At 40.4% G+C, this 25,786-nt stretch overlaps 7 protein-coding genes across 7 annotated transcripts; 3 read left to right on the top strand and 4 right to left on the bottom strand.

The window, feature by feature from the left end:
- Positions 1-11: 11 nt before the first annotated feature.
- Positions 12-6,205, top strand: BDR25DRAFT_360303 (uncharacterized protein; the record flags this gene model as incomplete). Its single annotated transcript, XM_033696226.1, has 43 exons — positions 12-44; positions 87-145; positions 215-286; positions 337-662; positions 704-783; positions 821-859; positions 903-948; positions 984-1,068; positions 1,140-1,196; positions 1,224-1,277; positions 1,313-1,534; positions 1,571-1,616; positions 1,690-1,821; positions 1,856-1,938; positions 1,967-2,132; positions 2,203-2,292; positions 2,331-2,441; positions 2,471-2,541; positions 2,579-2,633; positions 2,693-2,732; positions 2,771-2,934; positions 2,965-3,017; positions 3,043-3,129; positions 3,199-3,226; positions 3,261-3,406; positions 3,442-3,537; positions 3,606-3,639; positions 3,676-3,751; positions 3,781-3,954; positions 3,998-4,145; positions 4,184-4,260; positions 4,309-4,327; positions 4,358-4,472; positions 4,498-4,560; positions 4,592-4,725; positions 4,799-4,973; positions 5,006-5,090; positions 5,122-5,302; positions 5,360-5,746; positions 5,789-5,885; positions 5,918-5,949; positions 5,985-6,011; positions 6,085-6,205. 43 exons carry the CDS (start codon positions 12-14, stop codon positions 6,203-6,205), a joined length of 4,386 nt encoding a protein of 1,461 aa, XP_033542621.1.
- A 112-nt stretch (positions 6,206-6,317) lies between these two features.
- On the bottom strand, positions 6,318-8,414 carry BDR25DRAFT_360304 (uncharacterized protein; the record flags this gene model as incomplete). Its single annotated transcript, XM_033696227.1, has 13 exons — positions 6,318-6,430; positions 6,500-6,549; positions 6,579-6,667; positions 6,700-6,758; positions 6,784-6,840; positions 6,900-7,090; positions 7,157-7,315; positions 7,380-7,409; positions 7,458-7,608; positions 7,640-7,892; positions 8,034-8,058; positions 8,149-8,241; positions 8,368-8,414. 13 exons carry the CDS (start codon positions 8,412-8,414, stop codon positions 6,318-6,320), a joined length of 1,317 nt encoding a protein of 438 aa, XP_033542622.1.
- Positions 8,415-17,191: 8,777 nt separating this feature from the next.
- Positions 17,192-17,660, bottom strand: BDR25DRAFT_360305 (uncharacterized protein; the record flags this gene model as incomplete). The annotated part of the gene is made up of 4 exons (XM_033696228.1): positions 17,192-17,318; positions 17,396-17,421; positions 17,471-17,594; positions 17,647-17,660. The coding sequence occupies 4 exons, from the start codon at positions 17,658-17,660 to the stop codon at positions 17,192-17,194; spliced, it is 291 nt and encodes a 96-aa protein (XP_033542623.1).
- A 1,127-nt stretch (positions 17,661-18,787) lies between these two features.
- BDR25DRAFT_360308 (uncharacterized protein) lies at positions 18,788-20,010 on the bottom strand (the record flags this gene model as incomplete). The annotated part of the gene is made up of 9 exons (XM_033696229.1): positions 18,788-18,851; positions 18,887-18,945; positions 18,983-19,015; positions 19,070-19,130; positions 19,160-19,312; positions 19,336-19,376; positions 19,444-19,461; positions 19,520-19,576; positions 19,684-20,010. The coding sequence occupies 9 exons, from the start codon at positions 20,008-20,010 to the stop codon at positions 18,788-18,790; spliced, it is 813 nt and encodes a 270-aa protein (XP_033542624.1).
- Positions 20,011-20,047: 37 nt separating this feature from the next.
- Positions 20,048-21,389, top strand: BDR25DRAFT_360309 (uncharacterized protein; the record flags this gene model as incomplete). The annotated part of the gene is made up of 8 exons (XM_033696230.1): positions 20,048-20,124; positions 20,164-20,395; positions 20,428-20,501; positions 20,534-20,634; positions 20,687-20,789; positions 20,828-20,936; positions 20,983-21,327; positions 21,363-21,389. 8 exons carry the CDS (start codon positions 20,048-20,050, stop codon positions 21,387-21,389), a joined length of 1,068 nt encoding a protein of 355 aa, XP_033542625.1.
- A 25-nt stretch (positions 21,390-21,414) lies between these two features.
- On the top strand, positions 21,415-23,648 carry BDR25DRAFT_360310 (uncharacterized protein; the record flags this gene model as incomplete). Its single annotated transcript, XM_033696231.1, has 14 exons — positions 21,415-21,455; positions 21,518-22,007; positions 22,053-22,105; positions 22,177-22,302; positions 22,363-22,406; positions 22,439-22,482; positions 22,698-22,715; positions 22,821-22,853; positions 22,894-22,928; positions 22,965-23,097; positions 23,169-23,228; positions 23,280-23,368; positions 23,406-23,509; positions 23,617-23,648. The coding sequence occupies 14 exons, from the start codon at positions 21,415-21,417 to the stop codon at positions 23,646-23,648; spliced, it is 1,302 nt and encodes a 433-aa protein (XP_033542626.1).
- A 299-nt stretch (positions 23,649-23,947) lies between these two features.
- BDR25DRAFT_360311 (uncharacterized protein) lies at positions 23,948-25,657 on the bottom strand (the record flags this gene model as incomplete). Its single annotated transcript, XM_033696232.1, has 11 exons — positions 23,948-24,017; positions 24,043-24,308; positions 24,343-24,368; positions 24,409-24,513; positions 24,541-24,829; positions 24,859-25,022; positions 25,060-25,088; positions 25,162-25,399; positions 25,434-25,465; positions 25,503-25,573; positions 25,619-25,657. The coding sequence occupies 11 exons, from the start codon at positions 25,655-25,657 to the stop codon at positions 23,948-23,950; spliced, it is 1,329 nt and encodes a 442-aa protein (XP_033542627.1).
- Between the last annotated feature and the right edge of the window lie 129 nt (positions 25,658-25,786).

Consider the following 25,786-nt stretch of genomic DNA (forward strand, 5'->3'; position numbering starts at 1 on the left):
GTGCCTCTAGCATGTATGTGCCCACCCCATATGTAGCAGCTTCAGTCGCTTGTCTAACCGTCTCCTTCTGCTGTTGAACTTCTTAGGCTACTCCTATCTTGCGTATTGGTGGCTTTTCATTTCGATCTGACGCATACCACTACGTGTACTCTGAAAACTTCTGCATCAAGCCATTAATCCACCTCCTTTAAGAACCATCATACATCTTATCCAGTCCACTGCCGCTGACTAATGCCAAAGGCAAAGAACCCGGAATCCAACTCCTCTCACTGCCACCGTCTCACTAGTTCCCAAACCCGCAGCGCTTGTTGTATCCTCCAACATGCAAGATAACAGCTTCGAGCCTCCTACCGGGCCTCCACATACAGCCTTGGAGGACTACATTGTAGCCCGTACCTCTCCTAAGGCGCTGCGCACCGAGTGTCACTCTACCAATGGCATTCAAGAACAACAAGCCCGCATCCCAGCGCCGCAAGTTCTCACAGTGGCCGCACTCACGGCGCATTTCGTGGCAACTGTCAGCAACCATGCCGCTGAAGCAGCTCGAGTAACTGCGAAGGTCGATTGCATTCAGAACGCTGCCAACGATCTTAGCTTTGAGCTTCCTCGCAAATTTTTTGAGGTAGAGCAATGGGGGCTTCAGGAATGGATCGGGACTCATAGTCAATGACTTAAAGTGCTGTAATGAAGCCCTAGATTTGAGAGTACTGGGGGCTGTATAGAGCTGTTATCACCCTGAACTATGAAAACATTATGTTCCCTTTGTGGTGCATTGTATTCTCCGTGAAAATGTTTCATGATCACCGGTGGCTCTCATGAGGCAGAAAGTGATCTACGGGGAGACCTTCTAATGTGTACCGTAAGAAGAAGTGAATGTTGGCAGAAGCTCTAATTCTGTGCAGCTTTGCTGGCTCTCGAACACGATACTCAGAGCTTTCACTAAACTCAGTCTGATATTACAATGATACAAAACGGGGGTTAAGCAAAGCTGAAGGAGGAAACCTATTTCAGCTCCTTGAATCTTACATGTACTTTTTCAATTCCTAGTCCTCTATTCTGGCGTTATTCGTGCGTTTATTCCTAGGTAGGCTAGCAATTCCTTCCCTGCACGAATAAATACCGGAGTCATTCTAGTTCAGACCAAAATACACGTCAAAAATACCCTGCTCTTTCAGAATGCAGCTGCATGGAATTTGGTCCTGAGATCGTGCGTCGTCGCCCAGTTTGTGGATAAGTGGTCGCCCCCTTTACCAACGAATAGGCAACTTCAATTCTGAGTTTGTCTAGCAAGAGATGAATGGGTAGAAACAAGTGCTCGTGTTCATGCGATAATGATCGTGTTGTGCCTTCTTACCCCAACTGCTGAGGTCACGATCTGGCTTTGGACTCTTATTTTTGCCCTTACCTGTCCTCTTAATATTCTAACCAAATCGTACGCTCCACCGCAACACCATGACGCCGTTTTCCGGTTCTCTTTTGTGGGCCCGAAAGCTGAGTTCGAATTCCAGGTAGCTCACATCAGCTTTTCCCTCTTGTCATCTTCTTACTTTAAGACTATCATCGCATCTAGCCGCAGCGAAGTTGAACGTTCACAAGTCCAGCAACAGGCAAAATTCGTTCGATATCTTCCTGCGAGAATTTTACTTTAGCACTAAAGTCGCGCGCAAAGCATCAGTTTGATTGAATTAGCCTCTTTGTCTTCTCTCGAAATTGTTCAGCTTACGAGGCATGGTCTCACCATTCCTACAACGAGCGCTCTTAATCTGCCTTCAATTCGGTGTGCATAATGGTCCCAATATTGCGAGTGCATGTTCAAGCCCTGTGTGTTGAACGTGAAAAATTATGTTGAACTTAGGTGCACCGCTATAAGGAAGTCAGCGTTCGCGCGGCTTCCTTTGGTAGGACCATTTTGGCACTAGATAGCTGCAATGATTTCAGGTCATAGCGTTTCTGCGCCCGATCCTAGCCCTGGGCTTGCGGTTTGCTGGATGTGCACAGCGAATCCCTGCACCTATTCACCGCCCATGACAGCCACGATTCGCTTCCCCACCAAGCACCCTTGGCCAGCGAGACGTGATCCCGAATGCCAACGCTTGCAGAACGAGGAGTTGGCAGCGCACCCCACCACTATCGTGCAGGGGGGTTTTTTTCCCCCACGCCACAGATTGCATGAGGCGAAACACGATCCCGGTCATGGTGGAGACAGGAGACGAAATTGTGGGTCTGGAGAGCTGTGCAGGCCCGTTTTTGATCGATGAGAATTTTGATAGGTCTAGGCGGTCCGTTTTCATGGTTAGGCGGATTCGGCCTGTCACGGAACCTCATCACAGCAGTTTGACCACCACAAGCAGAACCTAGCGGCCAATAGGAGCGTGCGGATTTTACGTCTTCCTGGCTTGTTGACCACATGGCTGGATTGGTGCTATTGTACGGATCCGTTGGTCTTCTTCTCCGCCCGACACCCACCGAGTTCCTATTCCAGCAGTGGCATTTCGGCAACGTTCAGAAGTTTCCAACAAAACCCAGTAATTCGCTAGGCGGGTTTGCGGTCGAATTTACACGAATGCAGACGCGCAAGCTTACATCGTCCTCCTTATGACGCCTTCTCGATCATGATCCCACCAACTACTTGTGTGGGTTCCACTTCGCATAGCTTATCATGCTATTAAAGTACGTTTCCGAGCCTAACCAGGTCATTGGTGCCCAAGGGAGCCAAACCATTACTTCACCTCGTACGTTCTCTTTTGCTTCTTCCATCAAGGAAGGGTAGGGACCATTTGGCTGTACAACAAGTACTTGAAGAAAGCAGATTTTGTGGAAAAATTTACCAGAAGTTTCAATAAAATAGCCTCTCCTGAGTCACAGAGAAATCGGGATGAGCGTACGGGTCGCTTTGACAGAATGACACTGATAAAACTTGATGTCCAATTAAACGTCAGAAGAAGTGTGTCCTTGTCTACAAAGTGGGTCTCGCCAACAGCTGTGCCAGCATTAATGGCTTTCATTTTCACAGGAGCGTTCCCTTCGTGAGATTAGTTGAAGTTCTGGTTACCCAGGAGCGAACTCCGTAGATGGATTTTACTTCAACCATACACCAAAGAGGAGTAGTCAGGGTGTCGCCGTGAACGGGTATTGATGTTGTACTTGAGTTAATTTTAAAGATTGGCTCGTGGTATTTCGTCAAACATTCCGGAAAAGTTGGCGTTTGACTGGAACGAGGGTTCGCGTGGACGAGCAGGGATCGCCGGATCTAAAATTAGTGCGGGGTCTTCCCGCGGAGGTTTGTGCTTATTCGAACGACAGCCACGGCGCCGTGGAGACCAAGAATCACCGGAAGCCGGATGGCGAACGAGAAGATGAGAAAATTGAAGAGAAGGGATAAAGATAGCGATGAAATAAGACGGGGGTAGAGCCTAAGAAATAAAGTCGGACTCGAACGAGAGAACAGCACAAGCGATCTAAGAAAAGTAGCGGCGGCAACGACAACACAATGAAAGCACTAGCGATTTATAAGGGAACGATGAATGGGGAAATGGAGTCACGAGACAGCCTGGCTTGCTCGCGAAGCAGAGAACCTTTATGTCTTTTTAAAAGGCAGGGTTAAGTTTATCCGACAAGCCCTGTCGCAAGGTTGCTGTCGTAAGAGGACAACGAAATGTTGAACCTGATGGTTAGAAATACTCCAGCATCGAGCTGCTTGGCTTCCCTCAGACCATTCTCGCTCGGGCCACTCGGGGGCTGCAAGTGAGCTGTCATCGTGGAATTACAGTCATGCATGAGGCAAATTCCAACGCGTAGCAGAGCATCACTTCGTCGGTGGTGTTAAGTCAGCGTGTGCAGACGGCTTCCCCTTTGAAACGCCATTATTTGCGCTACTTTTTATCAGGGCACATGGCCGCATACCACCTACTTCAAGATATCTCGATTACGCTGCCGCTCTGCCCCAGCGGGCCTGTCCTCACCCGTTGCGCGATGCACTTATATGCACGTTCATCAGTGGCTTCGCAAGATCGCTCGCAGCCCCCACCTGCACTGACCCCTCTCCCCCTGGCTATTCCGCCTGATCTTAGGCAGCAGAATATCAGCCTCCCACGGGTCAGTATCGACGCCTTTCATGCTGCCACCCACTGCGAGAGCCGCATGTCGTGATCCGCCATGGGTGCCATTTTGCCTCTCGGATGAGACCTGTACTCCACAAATTTGTGCTCGCAATTTCCGTTGCTGCCAGACTGCATGTCGAAAGCGCAGGCTTCGTGCATCGTTTGAAAAAAAAAAAAAAAAAAAATTATTGTTCGCATTTCTTCCGAGCGGACCATGCTGCTACCTGGTCCTAATTGCGGGAATTGGCCACGAATAGCGTTGCGTGCCCTCTCCCGTTGCTGTACTACCTAGCGGATGCAAGCTGTCTAGAGAGTATTCGAGCGTCTTGTTCTATGAACCGCCTTGGTGCAATTAAAGTCAACGAAGTACTAGTGCGACGGAATGGGCGTTCTTGAGAGCACGAGCCTTTCGTTTCATAGCCCACCCTCGTTGTTCATTGTTAACCGAGACCTCTCGATAGTCACGGTTGATTACATGGATTGCGATCAAGATAGCCGTTGCTCTACCGCTTAGGTGGCGTCTCGGCACCTTTCCTGAGTGGCTAGCAACGCTCTACCCAGTCCGATACATGGTGCAGCATGGAGAGCCGACATGCACCTATCCACTTCCACAGCCAGCTATGATGTACGCGATTGGAGGAACGCCTTGTACGCCTTGATCGTGCTAGGATTATCTAGTGTTGCTCGGACAGACTCAGCACGCAAAAGGAAATCTGTAAATCCCCTCCTGCCCACCCCTCTTCTACCGCGGGTCCATTGCCGAGGACATATAAACTGCTCCTAACATCCCATCGAAACGACCTCGTTCTAATTGCTACTATTTCTCAGCAACACTTCATTTGCTTTACATTCATAAACAATATCACTCCAACAGTCCCTCACACTCCAACAGTCCCTCAAATCAGTCATGGCGTCCAGGGCCTACTGTGGCAATGATTCCTGCGAGTACGTACCCATCTCGTCTCTTGATCCGCCGGTTGCTTAACCAGAGTTCTACCTTGGCGTGTATCGTCCTGTGTAGCCCCTGTCTTGACCACTGCTGACTTTCCATTTCATATACCGTCAATACTTCCGTATCTACCAACCCCTCTATCGTGGTTTCGGGTTTGGGTATCAAGTTATACCAAGTCTTCTTTCTCAACAGTTTTTTTCCTAATAGAATGGTGTTCACTTAACTTCACCCGTACGGTCGAAAGAAATTGGTAGAAAGAAATGTATTACATCTTTCTGCAATTCGCTGTTGCTAACAATTTCCAAAGGCATAAACTTAAGACACTCACTTCCCCCACTACCACCGAGCCTTTAATTCACAACATTTCGGGGCTTGTCGCAACTCTCAACCAGCCAGGCAACGATGGGCCTCCCACTGAACTTCCAAATGCAGCCTTCAAGGATCCCCCTACAGCATCTACCACTCCTTCGAACCTAAACATCGAGGGTCACTCTTCTGATAGCTCTCCACAACAATCAATCCGTACACCCACCCCGCAATGCCTCACTGCGACTGCTCTTGCGGCGCACGCGGCGTTGGCCGCCACTAGCCATGCCACTGAAGTAGCTCAGGCAGTTGCTAGGGTTAATCGTCTTCAGAAAGCTGCTAGTGAGCTTGGCTTTGAGCTTTCTCTAGAATGTTTTGAGGCCGATCAGTGGGCGCTTCATGAATGGGTCGAGGCTCATACTCGTTGAAGTGAGACACCGAAACAGACTGGCGGAAGTGAGAATAGTGGAGATCTGGTTAGGACTAACCTATTACGTTCCATGAATAATGGACATATCGTGTGTCCCGTTCGTGTACATTTATGGCTTATATGAAAAAGGTTAGTGCCCGCGAATGGAATGGATCTCGTAAGTCTGTAGAGAATTAGAAAGATATATTTAAGCAAGTACTCATTGCGATTACGATCCTATTCGGTGATTTTAGCTCAAGTGTTAAGCGTAGATAAGATACATAGGCTGATATTATTTGTCGCTCGTCAAGCCCTAGCGGGGTGAGGACTGACTTTCCGCATCAGCTCGGCTTTGATACACGATGCTTCGTTCTATTAACTTTTCTCATAGACCATGACCCTATTGTTCAATCTACGTCGTCTTCAAGCAGTATTTAGTAGACGTCAAATCAGATGGCGACGCTGCTCTGTGTATCGTCTTCGACAAGAATGCCTCTTACATATGCACTACAACTACAGCTACCTCTCCTCTACTTGCTTGTGCGTCCTTTTAACTGCGGCTTATGATCAGGATGCGGCTCTCTCTTTCGTCTAGTCGCATAAAAAAATGTTGCACTGGGAAGAGCTCGTTCTCAACATACCGCGATTTTTCGCATAGCTGATCTTCTTTGCGTTAGCGGGGACTACCTTAGCGTTATGATGCGCGATCGCTAATTTAAAGTAGCGACGGACTCTTCAGGTCTGTGTCCCCAAGATCCTCCCGTAATTGGTGGGCGCCTTGGCTTGAACACATCAATACCTGCACTGCCACAACGAGTCAAGCACCCTCAGCCCCTTGACGGAAGGGAGGCGGAGGGCAGGGCGGCCGGATGCTCCGGGTTTGTCGCCAGTTTGTCCTTTCTTCAAGGGTCACAGCGCCCGAGCCCTGCCACGTGTTCAGCAAATCCCGAAGGCTTTTCACCGCCTCGCAGGACCTGTGATTGGTTGCTTGCTCAGGATATTTTGGATCTGGCAACTGTCCCCCCTGCAGCTAATCAAGCCGCATTTTCTTCCCTTGCAATTTGTTGCATGAGCTGAAAGAAGAGGTTAGAATTGTGGGTCTGGAGGATAGCAATCCCCATTATCGATCGACTGGGATCTTGACCGGTCTCTGACTCTCTTTCGGGTGGCCCATGGTTCGGCCAATCCGGCTCGTCAACGAACTCGATGTGCGAATCTAAGTCCGTCGAATAGGGACGCAGACTCCTGTTGAAATCACAGGTATACCCAGTGGAGTGAGGTAGTATTAGTTGAAAATGTTTACACCAACTGATGTAGGAGCTACTGCGTAGTGTAAGGTACACAGCTGGAGCTGTGCTCCTTATGCAATACAACAACTTTTCCACTCACCTTTTATCAACTCTGCCAGCCAATGCGGACGTGCGAGTTCTTACCCTTGAACTTAAGGGATCCCATGACTGAAGCGGCAAAAGGTGGCCTTCTTCTCTGCCGATGCAAAATATCAGCTTGGAGTTGACTTTTTTGGACCATGCTGTGATGTGTGGGGGGCTTGCAGATGGGAATGCTTCCTAACCCGCACGCGCCAAAAAAAAGTAGTCAGTACAAAGATCACAACTGATCTTTCATGCTGGAATCAGTGGCGCTGCATGTCGGCGTGCGATCTTCACACGGAAATGCGAGTTCCCCTCACTCAAATGTCAATTTGTGGGGCGATCTTCGCAGTGGGATTGGCTGCATTGCTTCGTGACAGCATCGCTTCTGGCTGCGTGGCGGCGAAGAGCGCTGGACAGCTCCGAGAAAGCAACGAATCAGAACTAAGTCGGATCGCCTTTTCGTGTCCACTTCATGGTGGCGCTCATCAAAGAGTCAGACTTGCGGCTTGGAAAGCTGGACTCTGGCTTTTTTCATGCGTTCTGCTGTTGCCGTTGCCGTTCCGTCGCTGTTGGTGTTGCTGTCGCTGTTGGTGTTGCTGTCGCTGTTGGAGTTGCTGTCGCTGTTGGTGTCTCGCTGTCGCTATCGCTATCACTATTGGTATCTCGCTCTCGCTGTCGCTATTACTACTACTACTACTACTGCAAAGTGAAGTTACATTAACGTCAAAGTATTGTACAAGGAAGGCACGTGACTACATGACCACATTCATCACGTGAATGCATTAAAAAGCTGCTAATATGCAATGTATACTTATAAAATAAATATGCCGTTATTATTACTATTTTAATAAAAGTGCTGCTAATAGTATTCCTTGTTTTCTATTCCTACAGACGCTTTTTCCCATCTTAGAATTCTTCCTGACAATCTGATATTGTCCGTACGCAGCAGCAGCGTTACAGTCTAGATACTAGTTATTGCGCACGAGAAGGATCACGTAACTATGTCACATGATGCTCGTGCGCGAACCTCCGTGCGAGAACATGTAGATATTCCCCCTTTCCTCCGTGCGGAAGAAAAGGCAGAGAGCAATGACCAGAAACCTGTTGCCCCCACCCTACCCTACTTCGTACGCTGTGCACACCGTACACTACTCTTACTCTTACTACTTAAGTGCTCATACCATAAGCAGCTAGCTAAAAGAGCCCATTCAACAGATATAGTAATACCTAAACGAGCAGGTATTAGCCTTCCTTTTCAGAAGCTTGGATGACATAATCAGGCGTCTCGCTTAGCGCACAGGCCAGCATCTAATATATGTCTACTAATTGCCTCTCTTACTCCTTTACTTAACTATAAAACTTTAACAAAGGGCTCTATGTTAATAATAAGTAAGAGTAAGTATATATAGCTAGTCTAATGCTAGCAGATAATAAAATACAACTAACATTAGACAGCAAATAGGCCTAACGCTCTCTGCCTAAGCCTTAGCAATCTTAATAGTAAGGAAACTAAAAAAGCTAAGTCTAGTAAAGTAACTACTAACTTCTAATAATAATCTAGCTATATACTGTAGGATTGTCCTAGATGCTAATGTTTTTAAGCGCTCTAATCTATGCGCACTAGGTTTACTAGTAAGAAACCTTTAAAACTAGTAACCTTAATAGCTAATTTTAATAAAATAAACATAGATAATGTCTATAATAACTAGGTAGTAAATAATAATAACTATTTAAGTAATAGTTACTTATTATAGTTTAGTCTAGGTAATAAAGAACTATAAAATAATAATAATAATATAAATAAAGAAAATACTACTAAAGGTAATAGTAATAATAAAGCTAGCAATAGTAAAAGTAGAAATATTAAAGAAGGTAGTAATAATAACAACAGCAAAGCGCAGGAGAACTACTAAAATTAGCTAGATACTAGCATAAACTAAGAATTAGAGTATGCTCTTGCATTCTAAAAGCTGCATTAATTAGCTAGAGAAAACCTAATATAAAGACAGAATCTAATAGGTTTCTTCCTGCCTAAATTTAGATAGCAGTTACTAGAAGATTTTACATAACACTAAACCTCTACTAAATCTAGCTACACCTTGCCTACTTAAACTAATCCTCTCTATAAATCTAAGAATACAGCCTTATCTAAATATAATCTGTCTAAAAAACAGAGAATTATTATAGTTAATAGTAAAAAGGTTATTTAGAATAACTACTAGACTAACCTAGTAGCAAATAGTTAGATTGTTTAGAATAAGAAGATATTTTCTAATGCATTCTATAAATTACACTAGTTTCTATAAAATTAGCTAGTATACCTTTAACTGTAGGTAGATAAGCATAGTAATAGTATTACTATGTCTCTAAACATAGATAAATTACAGAGCGCTAAGGCTATCTAGGCGTTTATAGTAAGGGCTAAGCAGATTTCTTATAAATAATGTGTAGCATCTAGTAAAAAATTTCTAATATGCGTTACTATTTAAGGCTTTCTTAAAAGTTTGTGCGCATGCTACTATTATAAAAGTAAAGGGGCTAAGTGTTTGTTTTATAACTGTAAGTGTTAGATACACAGCTAACTCTACTAGACTTTAATAGTATATAGAATATGCATTTAGTAGCAATTAGTAATTAATTAACACTATACTTAAAAAGTGTAAGATTTCTAGAAATAATCTTCTAGACAAAGAACTTAAGCCTTTAAAATACTATTAAAAGTAGAAGTAAGCCCTCCTAACTCTAGCTACAAGCTACTATAATTTTAGTAGTAATATTAGCATAAATCTTAACTATACTGTTAATGTCTATTAGATGTTAATAGCTAGATGTTCCTAACTTATGCAGAGTCTAGTAGCAGGTATAACTAATACTATTAGCAAAATAGAGAACTCTATTAGCTAGCTATGTAAATATAGTTACAAGATTAGAGAATAGCATAATCTTCTGCTATTAATTACCTAGGCTAATTAGCTAGAAGTAGAGCTAGATTTAGACTAATTAGAATTAGAAAAATTAGATAGTAAGGTTAAAATCTAGTTAAGTAACATAAAGTCTAGTAGCAAATATAAAAAATCTAGCTATAATATTAAAAACTCTAGTAGCAACATATAAAAATATAGTAAAAAAGTTAGCAGCAACACTAAAAGCAGGAAATGTAAGCAGTATAAAGATAACTCCTTTAGATAACAGCAATCTCTAGCCTAATCTAATAAATTTTAATATAACAGTAATTACTACACAACACTATAAAAAGGCGCTTAGGCCTATAAATACCTAAAAAAAAAAAAAATTTTATATAAAAAAATTAAAAACTGCATGCTAGATAGTAGGCAGCTTTTAACAGAATGCCACCTAGCAAAGCAAATAGATAATAGTATAATACCTACTAATAATAATAGTTAGCCTTAACAAATGCAATAGATATAAAGCTAATAGCAGCTTAAGTCTATTAGTAAATAGAAAAACTTTAGATAAATAAGTGTAAAGTAATTTATAAACTTTAGTAAATTAATACTAATAAAGAATAAAATTAAGTAAAATAATAATTATATAAACTATTCCTACGCGTAACTATAAGATGCTAGATATTAGTTTAAGTTAAGTAGGTTATCTAATCTATAAATTAACATTTCTGCTACTATAAATGTTGTATCTTTTATTTTTCCTCCCTTTTCTACTAAACAGTATTGTTATTAACTTAGGTAATAACCTAATATTTTTCTTACACTATCTAATAATTATTATTAGTCTCTAGATTAAAATATTTACTTAAAGATATAAAGCATATATTATTAAATTTAAAGTGTATCTTAGGTAAGATACTTTTATAGTCTAGATTATTATTTATAAGTAAAAAAGAAAGTAAGTAAGCTAATTAACTAGAATACTAGTTAGCTATAGAAGAACAACATAGATTATAACTAAAGAGTGTATAAGCCTAGAATTTCTAGTAAGTAAATAGCTAAACTCTAGCAGATATAATTACTAACTTAATGTGCATAAGGCTAAGTCTAAACATTTAAAGGTTTAGAACTATAAAATTCCTTTAACTGCGCCTAATAATAACAGGGCACAACCTTGTCTATATAAACATGCTAAGGGAAATTAATACTATTAGCCTTAAACATTAGCCTTAGTAGACGCTAATTATAAATAAATTTAAATAAAGAAATGTTAGATCTAGTACTAGATAAAGTTAGAACATAAAGCAGACTATTCTAGAAAGGCTACTCCTAGACTATGTTGTTCTAACCCTAGAAAGATGTCTATAAAGTAAGTAGATATTAGAGGTTAATATTCTAATAATAACTTTACTACATCTAATTTACAAAACTACTAAAAACATTAAATAGCTAATTAAGTAGACAACCCTAATATTCTAGTATATATAGCAGGGGACAGGTGGATAACAGAGGGATGTTATATGCCTAACACTATTAGCTTAGTAACTAAAGAAGTAATAGTATATATGTTTATATAAAAATAGTCTACTAACTACACTTTTTTACTAGTAAAACTAAAGTAGAGCGCAACTAATTAATAGGTAGCCTACTAATACTAACTTTATAGATCTTTTCTAAGGTTAGACTATAGCTTGCTAGTAGCATAACACTTATAAGCAGGAATATAGCAAAAAGTAGATGCATTAGACAGCTTATAAGTAATACCTATAGCAAAATAAATGTTAAAGACAAAAAATAAAGGCTGTAAAAAGAAAAAAGCAAAAAAAGTAAAATAAAAAAGAAAAAAAAAAGTAAAAAAAAGCCCTTTTTAAATTATACCTAGCTAAATTAGCTAGATTACGCCTTAAGTGCAGTAGATTATAACCTAGGCATTACTAATATATGCACAAAACACAGCACATAACTAAGTAGATTATAATAACACCTTCTTATACATAACATTAACAACACGCCTTATTAAATTAGCCTAGTTTAAAATACATATGCTAGATACAGTTGTAACCCTAGAAAGCGCAACATAAAGCTGTCTATGCATAAAGACTAAATGCCTTAGGTCTACACCTATAATCTTTATAAATTAGCCCTATAATTTATTAATAAACATTATAAAACATAACTAGATAAGTATCTAATAGTGTATAATAAAAAAAAGTAAGATGTTATAATCTTTTAATACTAATTTAATCTAAGTAATAGTTTATGTTTATCTGTTAAATTTACCCTCTAGAATCCTTCTAGTTATAAACACGCCTTATTAACCTAAGGCAGTAACTAATAATTAGGTTCTATTACATAAACCTTTCTTAGGATTTAGATTCTAAAGTAAAATAACTAAAACTCTAACCTTTAAATAAAGTCTAGTAGAAGGTAAACTAAGTAAATTAAACATCTATAATAAATTTTTTAAAAAATAATTAACACTATTTAATTCTGTCTAATATACCTTATCTGTAGACATAAATTCCTAGACGTTACTCTTAAAATACCTAAAAAAGATATTATTAATCTCTATAACTACCTTATTATAGACTGCAAGGATACAGCGCTGTTAAAAGAAGCGCATAGTAATAGTAAAGTCTAGAAATACACGCAGCATATCTAATAAATATACATAAAAATAAAAGCAACTTATAAAGACAAACTCCTAGACACTAGAGAGCAGATTAACATGTGTCTGCTTATCTCTAGATACAGAGAGTATCTAGTCTATATAAGCCTAATTTGCAGCCCTAGCGTGCATTTTTATGTTCTTAGTTAAAGTTAGAACTGTAAAACAACACTAAAGGGAAGACTGTTAAAGGCATACCTACACTATTTAACTTTAGCTACTCTTAGGTACAACTAGCAGAATTTATAAAAAATTACTGCTAAATACTAATAAAATGCTACTAAAAGGTAGTTTACTTTATAGTATGTTATAAAAACTTTAATTAACAGCCTTAAAACATAACTAGTGCTACATAAGAACTTTATTCTAGATAATAAGGCTAGTTTTATAAAGTAGCTTAGAAGTAAAGAAGTTTATAGCAAATGTATAAAAGAAATTCTTTATAATCTTAATAGGTATCTTAAACCTTAAGTGCACAGTTTTGCCACCTAGAAGAAGTAGCACTGCAATACTAGACAAAGCTACGCAGAGAACAATCTTACGCTAAGACTAAAATTAAAAACATAATGTTTAATAAAAAAAAGTTTTACTAGTACTACTAAGGCCCTAAATAAAAAACTAAGTGTTATTTAGATCTAAACACATAGCAGACTTAATAGTATTAAACACTAATTTCTAACTATAATTTAATTAGTTATAGGACTTAGTAAAAGTAGTATACTTAGCAATATTATTATATAACATCTGCTTATGTACTAAGAAAGGAACAGTAACAAAAATTTAATTATATAAGGGCATTAGCATTCTAAATTAAGATAGTGTTTTACTATATAACTTTAAAAGTATCTAGTTTAGAATTTATAGGCTATAATCTTATAATAGCTTAGATTTAGTAAGAAGAGAATTAATAAAGGCTATTTACAGAGGTAGATTATCTAAGAAGTTAGCATAAAACATTGTCTAAATAGCTACTAAATTAAGTATGTTACTAAATACTAGCGCCTACATAAATATTTATTATAATAAAAAGCTAGTAGCTGTAAGTTAAAGTTTTTAAAAGATATAATTCTAAAATTAGTCTTTTTATAATAAACTATAAGCTAAACAGGTGTCTTTAAACATTAAATAAAGTTTACTTTATATAGTACATAGGTTACTAAAGCTAGTTGCCCTAAAGATATAAGTTAACAACATTTATAAATAAAAGCGCTCCCCTGCAGATAGACTATAAAAATATATACACCTAATAGATATTATAGTTTTGCAATACTAAGTCTAAGCATATGTAGCTAAATTCTACTAGTAATCTATAGGAAAGTCCTAGTATAGTAGATGCAGCCTGTTAGTGTGCTAGGAATTATACTAAAACTACACTATTAGAGTTAACTAAGCGCCTTCTATATAACTACATACTGCATCTGTGTTGTTATTATTTTAAAAGGATACTACATGTTCTCCTAGCAGATAAATTGCTAGACAAACCACTAGAGGCTACTTCTTATGTACAGGAAAACTAAACAGTTGCTATGCTGCCTTAGTAGGGCTAATATACTAACACTGTAGGTAGGATGTAACTTTATTTTAATCCTAGATATAAACAGTAACCTAGTTAGTGCTCTTATATATATACTTATAAATATATTTAATAGCCTTAATAGATGCGCAGACTTCTACATTAACATGCGCATTATATTACCTAAATAAGAATAGACTATAAGAAATAATCTACTAATTATTAACTATAACTTTATGTTATTTATACTTAACTGTCTAGACTTAGCTATTATTTTACTAATAATAAATTAAATAACTATCCTCTTTTACTATAGTTTTTATAGTAAAATTCTTTAAAAAATTTTTTTAGTAAAAAGGCTACTCTAACTTAAAAAGCACCTGCATGTAGCTAGTAGATAGATTTAAGTTACTATAAAAACTGTGTACTATAGACCTTATAATAATATTAGTTAGAATACTATTAGGATCCTAGGACTGTGTTAGACGCTTAGCCTATATAACATAATTAATAAAATTAGGTAATAGGAGCTAATCTCTATTATCTAGGTGCATAAAGAGTAGGATATAGGCATAGAGAAGTCCTTACTTCTAATACTTAATTATGTAAATAATGCTAGTAAAGTAACTAAACACTTACTATAACTTAATATTCTCTATTAAGGAATTTAGCTGCAACTTAAATATTTAAGTAATTATATTAGGCTAATCTAGAGTACACTATAGCTGTTTAAGTTCTACTATTATCTTAGGCTACTTAGAATTTGCAGTAAACATAATAAATAAAGAAAAGTGTCTAAGCTTCTAGATAATAGCTATAAAATTTTAGTAACACTAAGATATAAACTAACTGCTACTAATGTAACTTAAAGAGAGTATAGTATAAATATTAATAAATTACACATTAAAATTATTCTAGTATAGGGTATTACTAATGCCTTAATAAAGATCTGCTTAGAGTTTTAACTAATTATTATAGACTTAATAAAGCTTTTTTTATTTAACTTATGCTTAGTAATTTATTATCTACTATTAGAACAATTAGCTATAGGCAAAAAGTACTACATTATAACCCCTTTAAGGAAATAGATAGAATTAATAAAATATAGTATTAGTAACATAAAGATTCTTCTAGACTTTATTAGAATTACACAGCATAAGCCTAAAAGAGAATCTAGGCTAACTAGCAGAAAACATAAAGACATAATAAAGAGGCTAATAGGCAGGATAAGAAGAACAGACTTAAGAGTAGAATTAAGTAGAGTTATTACTATTATAATAATGTAAAATTAAACTGTAACTTATACTCTTATTAAAATCCTTTATAATTAAGCTAGTAACTTTATTTAAAACTAGTAGATTTTCTTATTATTAGTTAGCACTAGCTTTAATAATAAGCTTTAATTAAGAGTTTATAATAATCTAAATATCTTAACTATTACGCCTAGCCCTTTTTAGTCTTTTATAGGCAGTTTTATAAATAGAAATTTATAAATTATAGGCATCTACCTCTAACATATGCATAAGCTTCTATAATAGGGTTAGGTCTAAGTTTAAATTCTAGTTACGCTGTAGCTAAGTACTTAAAGTAAACTCTAAGTTATAGAAGTATAACTGCGCGTAGCTAGTAGCAACCTCCTAAGCAGGCTCTAATAAACTCTATAAGTAGTAAAGTTTCTCTATAATCTAAAATATCCTAACACTATTTCTACACATATTGCAATCTATAGCAGTGTAATTAGCAGAAGTAAAGGCTAGAGAAGTGTTATATATATAAATATTATTATAAAAATGTGCACTTTTTATATAAAAACTATCTAATAAACTCTAAATAATAACTAGTAAGTTTTAATAAAACTTTAAATAAATATCTCTCTAAAGGTAGTAGAACTTATATTTTAGCTAGCTAGTAGTAGACCTAGCTAAATGTTTATTAATCTAATAATAAGCACTACATTCTGTACACATAGCAGTAGGATCGCGCATTAGGCTAAGATTAATAGGTAAATAGTAAAGTACACCTATAATATATACAGCTAGGCATAGTTCTTTAGTATTAATTAGATTTAGCTTAAGAAATATAGAAAGCTAAAAAGTAAATGTAATTAGAGTATATTAAGACATAGTAAACAGCAGAGAAGTTAACTAAAGTTAGAGGTTTAGACAGATAAAAAGAAATAAAAGTGTAAAAGTTAAAGTAAACTAATTAATGTTTAAGTAGATAAAAAAAAAAGTAGATGTAGATATTAGAAAAATATAACTAATTAAAACAAAATTAAACATATTTAGATATAAAGAAGTAGAAAATACAGTTTATATTTATTAGTAATAAAAAAATTGTTTTTTATAAGCGTTATACTATACCTTTTATGTTAGTAGGTTAGAATTAATTTTCTAAAAAGCGCGTTGTTTCCTTTAAAATAATTTAGTAATAACAAAAAAAAAATAAAGATATAAATAAATAAATCTTTTATACTGCTAATAATATTTATATAAAGCACTGCGTTAGTTAGTTGCAAAGTTAGATAATAGGCAATAAGTTTAACATTCCTTACAGTAAGGCTAGGAAAACATACTAAGCCTAAGTAATAGTGTTAGCAGATATCTATAAATATCTAGCTAGAATTAGACAGATATAACTAAGAAAAGAGGACAGTACTAGAATATAAATGCTAACACACTAATTCTAGCTTAGCAACACCTTAAAACTATAAATAGTAATAAAAAGGTAAACTTTAGCCTACTAATAATAAAACATAGCATTATAATATTGCATTAAAATACCTAGAATATAGTAATAGACTTAGTAAAATATATTTATTTGCCTTAAAAATCTAGAATATTTACAAAAGTAGTAGAAAGTTTTATAGGCTAATTAGACATTAATCTAGCCCTTTTTTAAACTAATAAGAGAAAAGGCTTGGCAAGATGTACAGTGAATAATAGAGATTTGCAATAGCAGAGATCAAGAGCCGAACTCTCCTCTTCGTAGTTCTACCGGCGTTGAGAGCACTGCAACGAATCTCTGACGGAAGTAGCGCTCAGAAACAATAACGCCCCCACAGCCGCTAAGCTGGGTGATGCCATTCTCACTGAGGGCGTTGTTAAATGATTTGAGATTTTTTTTTAAGGTACATAGTGATTATTCTGCGAACACCAATCTAATTACTGATCAAGCTCTAGCCTCGGTAGTACCTAGTTCCCACAACGCCTCTCAGGAGACTGCTGTTTTAGGTCATGCCACACTCATGAAGAGGTGATTATTGGATGGATTGAGGATGTCGAGAAAGGAGATCAGAGTGGCGAGTTTTATGAATTTTACGGCTGCAGTCGTAGAGAATGAGAGCCATTGGGAAAGATATATCGAACTTTCGGGGGAGGGTGACAAGCGACTTAAAGGAATGCGGTTTATATTGATACGAAAAGGCAGGCATCAAGGTTCAAGAATAATGATATGCACACGTGTTTTAGCACGAAGAACCATCATCGATAAAGGATTTTCAGAGTTAGTCGTTTTCTAGCTCGGTGAACTCCTATGAACCAGCGGGGAGTGAAGTAGTGCCTTGTCACCTGGTCAATGGAGCTATTGGGTCCATGCTTCCTTATTTATAAGTCCTAGATTCTTGAATGCACCAAAACTAGATCTACAAACCCAACCTAGTGACATGGTCAAATAACAGAAAGATGGACTAATTAGATAAATCCAATTTGAAAGGGATACCATTGATTTAATTACAGGTGATATCTGGGACACAACGTTGCAATTTCTATTTACCGCGAGGTTGTGCAGTGGAAGTGCACATTTTTGCTGGGCTTGCGATAGACTGGACCCTGAGCGTGGATTATTTGCAGACGTTGTGACTTTCAGAGCGCCTAGGTGGAGGAGACAGGCGGTTCGGTAGATTTGCGCCATAAAAGGTGACCCAAGCCGTCCACTAGATGGCGAGGGCTGAAGTAGAAGTGTAGGTCTATCGAAACCTCCATGGTGGCATTGCCCCTTGGGATCTCAAAAGACTGCTTTTCAGACATGCCCGCACGTCAAGTGGTGATTCCAGAAGTCTCCCCATAGTTCTAAAAGGGGAGCATGCTGTAGCGGCTTCGTTGCCTGAAATGGAATGCACGGGCAAAGGGAATTGCAACGCAAATAGCAGGCTCGGGGCAGTGTTTCATGCTATTGCCCCAAAGTCAAAGAAGGTGGGAGAGTCATTTGGCGGCGTTGTGATGTCTTGTTGTATGGAGCGTGGGATAGTGGATGAGCATTTCAGTCTAAGATTTCCCATCGCCCGGAAGTAAGATTGCCTTTGTCACCAGTAATTAGCCTATCACTTGCGCCTACTATTCCATTTCAAGTTGCTCAATTGAACCATCATTACTGCGATAAGATTCAACAACGAAAAGCGCGATAGGTCAAACCAAGATTGTAAATGAAATAGCTAGGAAAGCTACGTCATTAGTTAAGACCTCTCGTATGCCTTAGAATTTCCTGCGATTTATAGGCAATGTTTTCCATGTTGTTGTATCCTACTAATTGCTATTAGTAAGTGAGCTTATGTCTGCGAAATCATGTAGGTGGAAGCTCATATTCGTCCTGATAGCATTCCATTTTGATCCTCAAATACCGATCCCTCGGCCGAATCAGGTAGAGGCTGCGCTAATCTACGCTACCAGAAAATTGCTCTGAAAAGCGCTGCAAGACGCAATCAAAAATTGCAAGCGGGGCTATGGAAGGAACGAGAGAGGTGGGAAAGATGTAAACAGAGTCACGCTTTGTAACCTCTAGTTTGCCGGGCTATCGTTCATGTAACCGATGACGAGGGTTTCTCCTTTCTAACACACAGCTTACTCGCGCCACACACTTCCTCAGGCCCTTGGAGAAGGCCTTCTCCTCCTTTTCACGTCCTTTCCTCACGGTGCAGCAGTCTGGTCCTTATACGATGAATTATGCATTGTCTCTCCATATTGTAGTTGGCGCTGATTGATATCTGACGCTTTTACGCGGGTTTGCTGCCGTTGCGAGATCTCTAAGGTTATCCTTTGCCTTTGATGAGTAGCAGCAGCAGTAACTATCCCCTTGAGAGAATAGTGACTCGGTGATCAAGTATCCCCCACCTGCTAGGAAATGGATTTACCAAGCGCCGACGGAAACGCGTCTACAGGGACTTTTGTGCCTTACAAAAAGCTGGATATAGTTCGACCTCTTACTAATAGCGAGCACACATCTTGTGCTGCCAAACTCTTGGCACATGCACAGATGAAAGGAGAAATAGCAAAATATAACAATAAAAAAAAGAACCGAAAACCTTACAGAAATATCATTCAAAAAGAAGACATAGGATTGAAAAACTGCATACTAGGCTACAGGGTTTAGCTAAGTTGCGTAAGATTGTCACTTAATTTAAGCTTTTAGGTTGTAAAACCATGTTTTGCTCTGAACGACAACGGTAACTAGCTATTCACAAGGCACAACAGAACGAGGTCTTCTCCGCCTGGAGACCTGGAAGTCATCTGAAGCACCTTGAGGAACCAGAGGATGATAATTGAAGAGAAGGCCCAAATGGGGTGACAGAAAAAGACGCGCGCAAGAAATAGTGAAGGAACATAAAATGGCGGAAAGAGGACATGACCAAAGCACAGCCGAATCGTCTCTATTCCCTGGGGCGTCCGTCCTGACATGCTAGTCCATGGGGCAAACTCGCCGCAAAGATTGCGCACGCGAAAGATGGCAACTGGCTCATGCGTGAAGAGGCTGCATTCAATGCTTGGGCTCCGTGATTGGCTCGCCATCACGGACCCCCCGTACGCTGAACGCCCACCTGCGTGCATGGAGCTATTCTTGGCGTGCTCAAAAAGCATCCCACGCCCATCGGAGGATATCGGCTCTTTATTGAACCGTTGGATGTGAAGCATGGGCACATATCATCATGCACAGACCCGTAGTGTTGGCGGGTTGGACCGCATATGCCCCTCCATCTCCTGCATTTCTGCCCCGGTTTTTCATGTCTCCTTCTCATGTCTGCCCCTCCTTCTTGTGCCCACACCTCCTTCCCACGCCCGCGCCTCCTTCTCTTGTTTTGCATTTTCCTGTTCGCCCCGGCTCCTTTCCGCCTGGTTTCAGGCAACTGACATCATCTACGCGACGACACCTTCATGCTCATTTTCCACGAGAGAAGTCGGATGCACCACGAGACCACCCACATACAGCCGTATTGGGTCAGACTACAACACCGTCTTTCTCGAGCCGACACTGCTTCCTGCACCAGACCCAATCGCAATGAGTGTCCGAGGGGCCGCGACTCCTTGCCGTCAGGACGGCCTCTCGTCTCCTTCCGATCTTGTCGACTTCGGATTATTCATGCTTCTTCGTTGCTGGCTTCTGGTATTACAAACTAGAACCTGATAACGAAGAGCGTCATGCGCCGTATTATTCACTCCACCGCTGTATAACCAATCGCGATCCTAGTTTGGAAAGGAAGCGAGAAATCATACGTTATTCCTCCTGTCCATCGGTCCGGATCTCGTCATGGCATTCCCTCTACTCGAGTCGAGGCCGCTAAGCGAGACCTGTGCACACGTATGGCTGACGACATGGACTGAGATCCAGATGCCCTGTGCTTCCCGAGATAATTATGGCTCAGATGCCTGGTGGGGTTCCCGTGGGAACATTTTATGTGCCTCGCACATGCACTCCCATCCAAAGCATCCTTGGCATGGTCAAGGCGCAGCAAGAGTTTCCCTGATCTTGTACATCGTAGCTAGCCACGCAAGTGGATAGATGACTGGCGGGTCACCATTGTGTCCTACCTAATGGATTCTGCACGGCGTAATTCAAAAGCAATAACACCTCGTTCATCGTCCATCCACCCAGGTCATTGTGGAAGACATATAAAGACTGCCCTAAAAGCCCATAGGCACGAATTTGATTCAATTACTGCTCACTGCCAGAAACAACTCAGCGGCTTCAGATCCATATATCACATCCCTTTAATATTCCTTCCAATTAGCCGTGATGGTGCCCGGAATCCATTGTGGCGATGCCTTCGGCGAGTATGCATCTATCTCATTCAATCGGCTTTAGTGGCTACCCTAGTCTTCCTTTCATTTGTGAAACTTTATATTACTTCCATCCTCCTTCCTAGTCACTTGGCGTCTTTCTAGGCCCCTAATATTTCGATATGAACCTCTCTCTCTATGGTCCTTTTGGGCTTTGCACTTAGCAATCTCAACGCTACGTTGTTTAGCTGTTCTTTTCTAATAGAGTGAGGTCTATCACATCTCTTCCACGTCCGCTCAGAATTGTTAAAAAGGAGACCACTCCGTCTCTTCTCAAATCTACTGCTACTGACGATTTCCAAAGACACAAGGCCAACACACTGGTATCCCTCACTACCACTCAGCCTTCAGTTGACAACACTACCATATTTCTTGCACCTGTCTGCCCGCAAGACAACAATCAGCCTCCGGCTCGGCCTCCAAATGCTACCTTCCAGGACCCTTCCGTAATTTCGGCCTCGCCTGAGGGCCTACACACAAAGGATCACTCCACCAACAGCTTTCACCAACAAACAGTCCGTGAATCAGCAACCCAGGACCTAACCGTGGATGCTCTCGCTGCACACGAAGTGGAAACCGCGAATAACCACACCATTGAAGCCGCTCGAGCTGCTGCTAGGGTTGTTCGCATCCAGAATGCTGCTCTTGAGCTTAACTTTGAGCTTCCTCGCGAAAGCTGTGAGACTGAGAAATGGGAGCTCAGTGAGTGGTTGATGGTCAGGGTCGATCAAGTTTGGGGAGAAGTAGCCAGGCGTGAATCATGCTAAGATCTTTAGGAGGCAATATATAAAATCCATGATGTTTTCATGAACTTGTGCCAACTTGCCATGTAAAAACTCTATCTCGAGAGGGAGTAGAATTGTGGTTGTGCAATGTTTTTTTGGGATATGCGTTGATTAGTTGTGACATTTGTGAAAATCGATGTCTTCACGTGGGCTGTGTGATGAAGCTGATCACCGATTTGGGATGCCAAGGGCTACTAGCTGCGCAGTACGCATTGATTAGAAAGCTGGCTGGGGGATTAGAGTTGGCGGAGCTGGAGGAATATTCGCTTAGTCTTTAGGAGTGGAAGTGTGGGCCGGAAAGAGGTGGAGGTGATGTTTCGCACACCGATACCATCTCGGAGATAGGTAGGTGTATTGATGACAACATCTGTTCTTAGGTTCCTCGTACCTCCCATCTGCGAAAACGCATATATTCCTTAAGGTGCACTACCGGCGCTAGCTTCCAGCGTAGTGTTCAAATCTCTAATCTTGGTGTCTCTAACGGTCTTAACTAATACGACCCTTCGAGCTATCGGTCAACCACAGCTTAACTGCCTTTCGTGGTAAAAAAACCCCCAGATAGATGCTAGAGGCTCTGTGCGCACAATGCGCAAAACTAGGACGTCTAGACACTTTTTAAGAGCGGACAGAAGACAGTACGACAAATTATTGATTGTGAGATATGTATATAATCCATGAGTAGTTTAAATTTTCTGCAAAGTTAGGTGTTTTAATGAATGCCCGCTAATAGCTTTTGTCTGTGGAATTCGATCCCACAAGAAAACTGCTTTATACATTACAGTCATTCCGCCCGTAAAACATGACATTGAAATATCGATATAACGGATACTAGAACACATCAAGACCCTCGAAGAAAGGAACAAAGGGGTAAGGAAGAAATTGCGGGGCTAGTCTTTCTGGAAGCAGAAACTTACTATCAATCACTCATACTGGTAGTAGCTCTCGACAGGATCACATGGTTGAGAACGTGAGCACCGCCCGTTCTCTGAAACCATATCCTAATATCCTAACACGAATCAAGAATGGCGCACAGAATGTGGCAGGATAGCCTGGGGAATGAATCACCATATTGTAGGTCCAACAATACATAAGTCGGCGGGGATGTAGGAGGACCCAAATTGGAATGTGGCTGCGACAAATACTGTCATCGTGAGTCGTTGGGGTGGTGTTTGTTGCAGTTGTATTCTAATTGTGGATCCTCTCCCTAAGTATGAATAGACCGAGCCCTTGTGTCGCACGTATCTCACGCGATACTATACCCATGTACTGCGCTATTCACTCATTAGGACTAGTTCCTTTTTGGTACAGTATATAGTCAGCCCAGAGCTCTCTCTCGCTCCTTAGACCTTACAATACAGTGGTTCAATTCACCTTGTTTGGATCTCAATACCTCGTTGACTCGCCTACCCTATGCCCCCTTTCTCAGCTCATGCGAGACCTTGTACTACGTATGTATTAGACCTACAACATAGCAATATATTACTTATATTATCCTGCCAAGTTATGTATACCATTCAATTAAAAGTTACATGCGCAGCACTGCAACATTATTCAGGCCGTATCTTTGGATGCATTTATTGTAATTAGATTATAGCGCCTTGTCCTACAGATGTGTTAGACCTACAACAGAGAAATTTATATGTAAGGCTGTCCTGCTACCTTTTATGTGTTATTTAATTAGAAGTTAAATGTGCAGAACTGCACTTTTGTCAATTCTGCTACTAGGTGCGTATTTGTTGTGGTTGCTTTGGACTACCTTGTCTACACTATGTTTAAATTTAACCTTTGTCCTACGTATGTATATAAGACTTACACTATAAGAATTTATTCATATCATCCTGTCATGTTCCTTCCGCTATTTTATTAGAAGCTACCTACACAGAGCTTCACTTAATTGGAGCCCTATCCCTCGATACGTACTTGATGCAAAATATGTAGCTATCGAGGATAAATGCCCTGTCGACGTAGGCTAAACGGCTACGAGGGTTGGACATATTTTGGAATGCCGCCCGTAGTCTCGGTATCGAAGTTTCGCCATATATTTTCCGGCCTGAAAAGAGGGAGGTGAGTGACTGAATTGAGGTCCGGGGTCGTTTGAGTCGCAGAAGTGATGATGAATGAAGCGCTATCATTCATCTTAGAGCCATGTCCGCGATGATTGTGCCAGATCCAATCAAAAACATATATGAAATTAAGGTGTAACACTCTTTTCACGCCAATATTCAGCCGTTTGGTCACAAAGTACGCCTGTACGTGATGTTTCAGGACTGTCGTTCGATACCTCTAGCCGCTCGAGCCCACCTGCAACTGTCCCTCATATCACGTGTCTAAATGTGGTTAAGCGGACGCCAAGTAGCTTTTTCGACATTGGGTAGAAGAATTGGGATGAGTTCGTTGCTCCCTGGTGGAAATATTCCATGCCTATTAACCTCGAATTTCCTGTGCGAAGGCTCTCTATCGAATCAGATTGGTGAAGAACGATGGAAGAGGGTGGGCAAGTGGGATGCAAGCGGGATGCAAGCGGGAGACGTGCGTAAGCGTGCGTAAGGCAAGGCAAGTGCAGGGGGTTGATGCATCAAGGGTGTGCAGCCAAACCAAACCATTCGAGATGCGAGTGGCAAGTCCGGGGCCAAAAAAGCATTTGGGATGCAAGCGAAGCCGCGAAAGGATGCTCGAACCATGGGATTATGCGCCTTTCCTTTTCCATGGACTTGCACCACCTGCGCAGTCGTTTCACTGCCCACTCTACTCAGCCTTACCGTTCTCGCCTATCTCCGCAACGCAAGATTCTTAAAACGAACCAATAAGGATTCTGTCCCGGTTTGCAAGCCGTCCAGGAGGCTTGATATGCTGCGAGGAGGGTCTTATACTCCTCCCAGTGGGAGAAGACGCTAAGCTCTTCTCCCTGCCGCGTATCGAGTTTTCTAGTCGACGAAAGGTTCTTTGCTACTGTGGCGGGAGCTAGAAGGATGTCAGGGTCGTTTCCTTGGATCCTAACATGGGATTGCCACGATATGACTGCGAGTTCTCAGCCCGAGGACCGTCGGGTTTTTTTTTTCTTCAACATTATAGAAGAAGGGAAGAGAATGAAAGTATTCACTTGCTTGGCTCTGCTAAGGCGGGGAAGAGGCCATAGCTATTTTGATACCGAATTCCTTCATCCGCCGGGGAGCCGTCGGGAGTAGGGAGAAGGGCGCTATGCAGGTAATACCAGTCCATTTTGATGAAATGAGTAGGTGGTTCAACGAGGAGAGGATTTAGTAGGTGAGGTAATTTAGCAAAGCAATTTAATGCAGCACGTGCGGGTGCGGGCACCCGCGTTCGCAACTCTGCAAGGGCTGGAGAACATTTCATCATATACTAGGGAAAGACTGTGGAAAATCTTATTTGATTCTTGCGAAATGCTAACAATTCCATGGGGTCAATTTTGATTGAGCGTACCGGGGTGAACTCTGAAATACTCGCGCGCGGTGCGCCCGTTCCGCTTCCACTGACGTAATATTCAGCACACTCTACGTATGGTGTGTCACGAAGGTAATACTAGACTGAGAAGCGACTTCATAAACCTGTAATCCCTCCGATTTTCGCACAGCCATGCATTTAACAAACAAGAAAACATAAACTTAGTCTACTTACTACCTGTCTAATGAAAAAGTTCAATCATCAACGCCATAATTCCGCGGTAAAGCGCAAAGTTCCTATAAGCAATACCAACCTAACAACCC

The sequence above is a fragment of the Lindgomyces ingoldianus genome (assembly GCF_010093535.1).
Source record: "Lindgomyces ingoldianus strain ATCC 200398 unplaced genomic scaffold BDR25scaffold_37, whole genome shotgun sequence".
Classification (NCBI taxonomy): domain Eukaryota; kingdom Fungi; phylum Ascomycota; class Dothideomycetes; order Pleosporales; family Lindgomycetaceae; genus Lindgomyces; species Lindgomyces ingoldianus.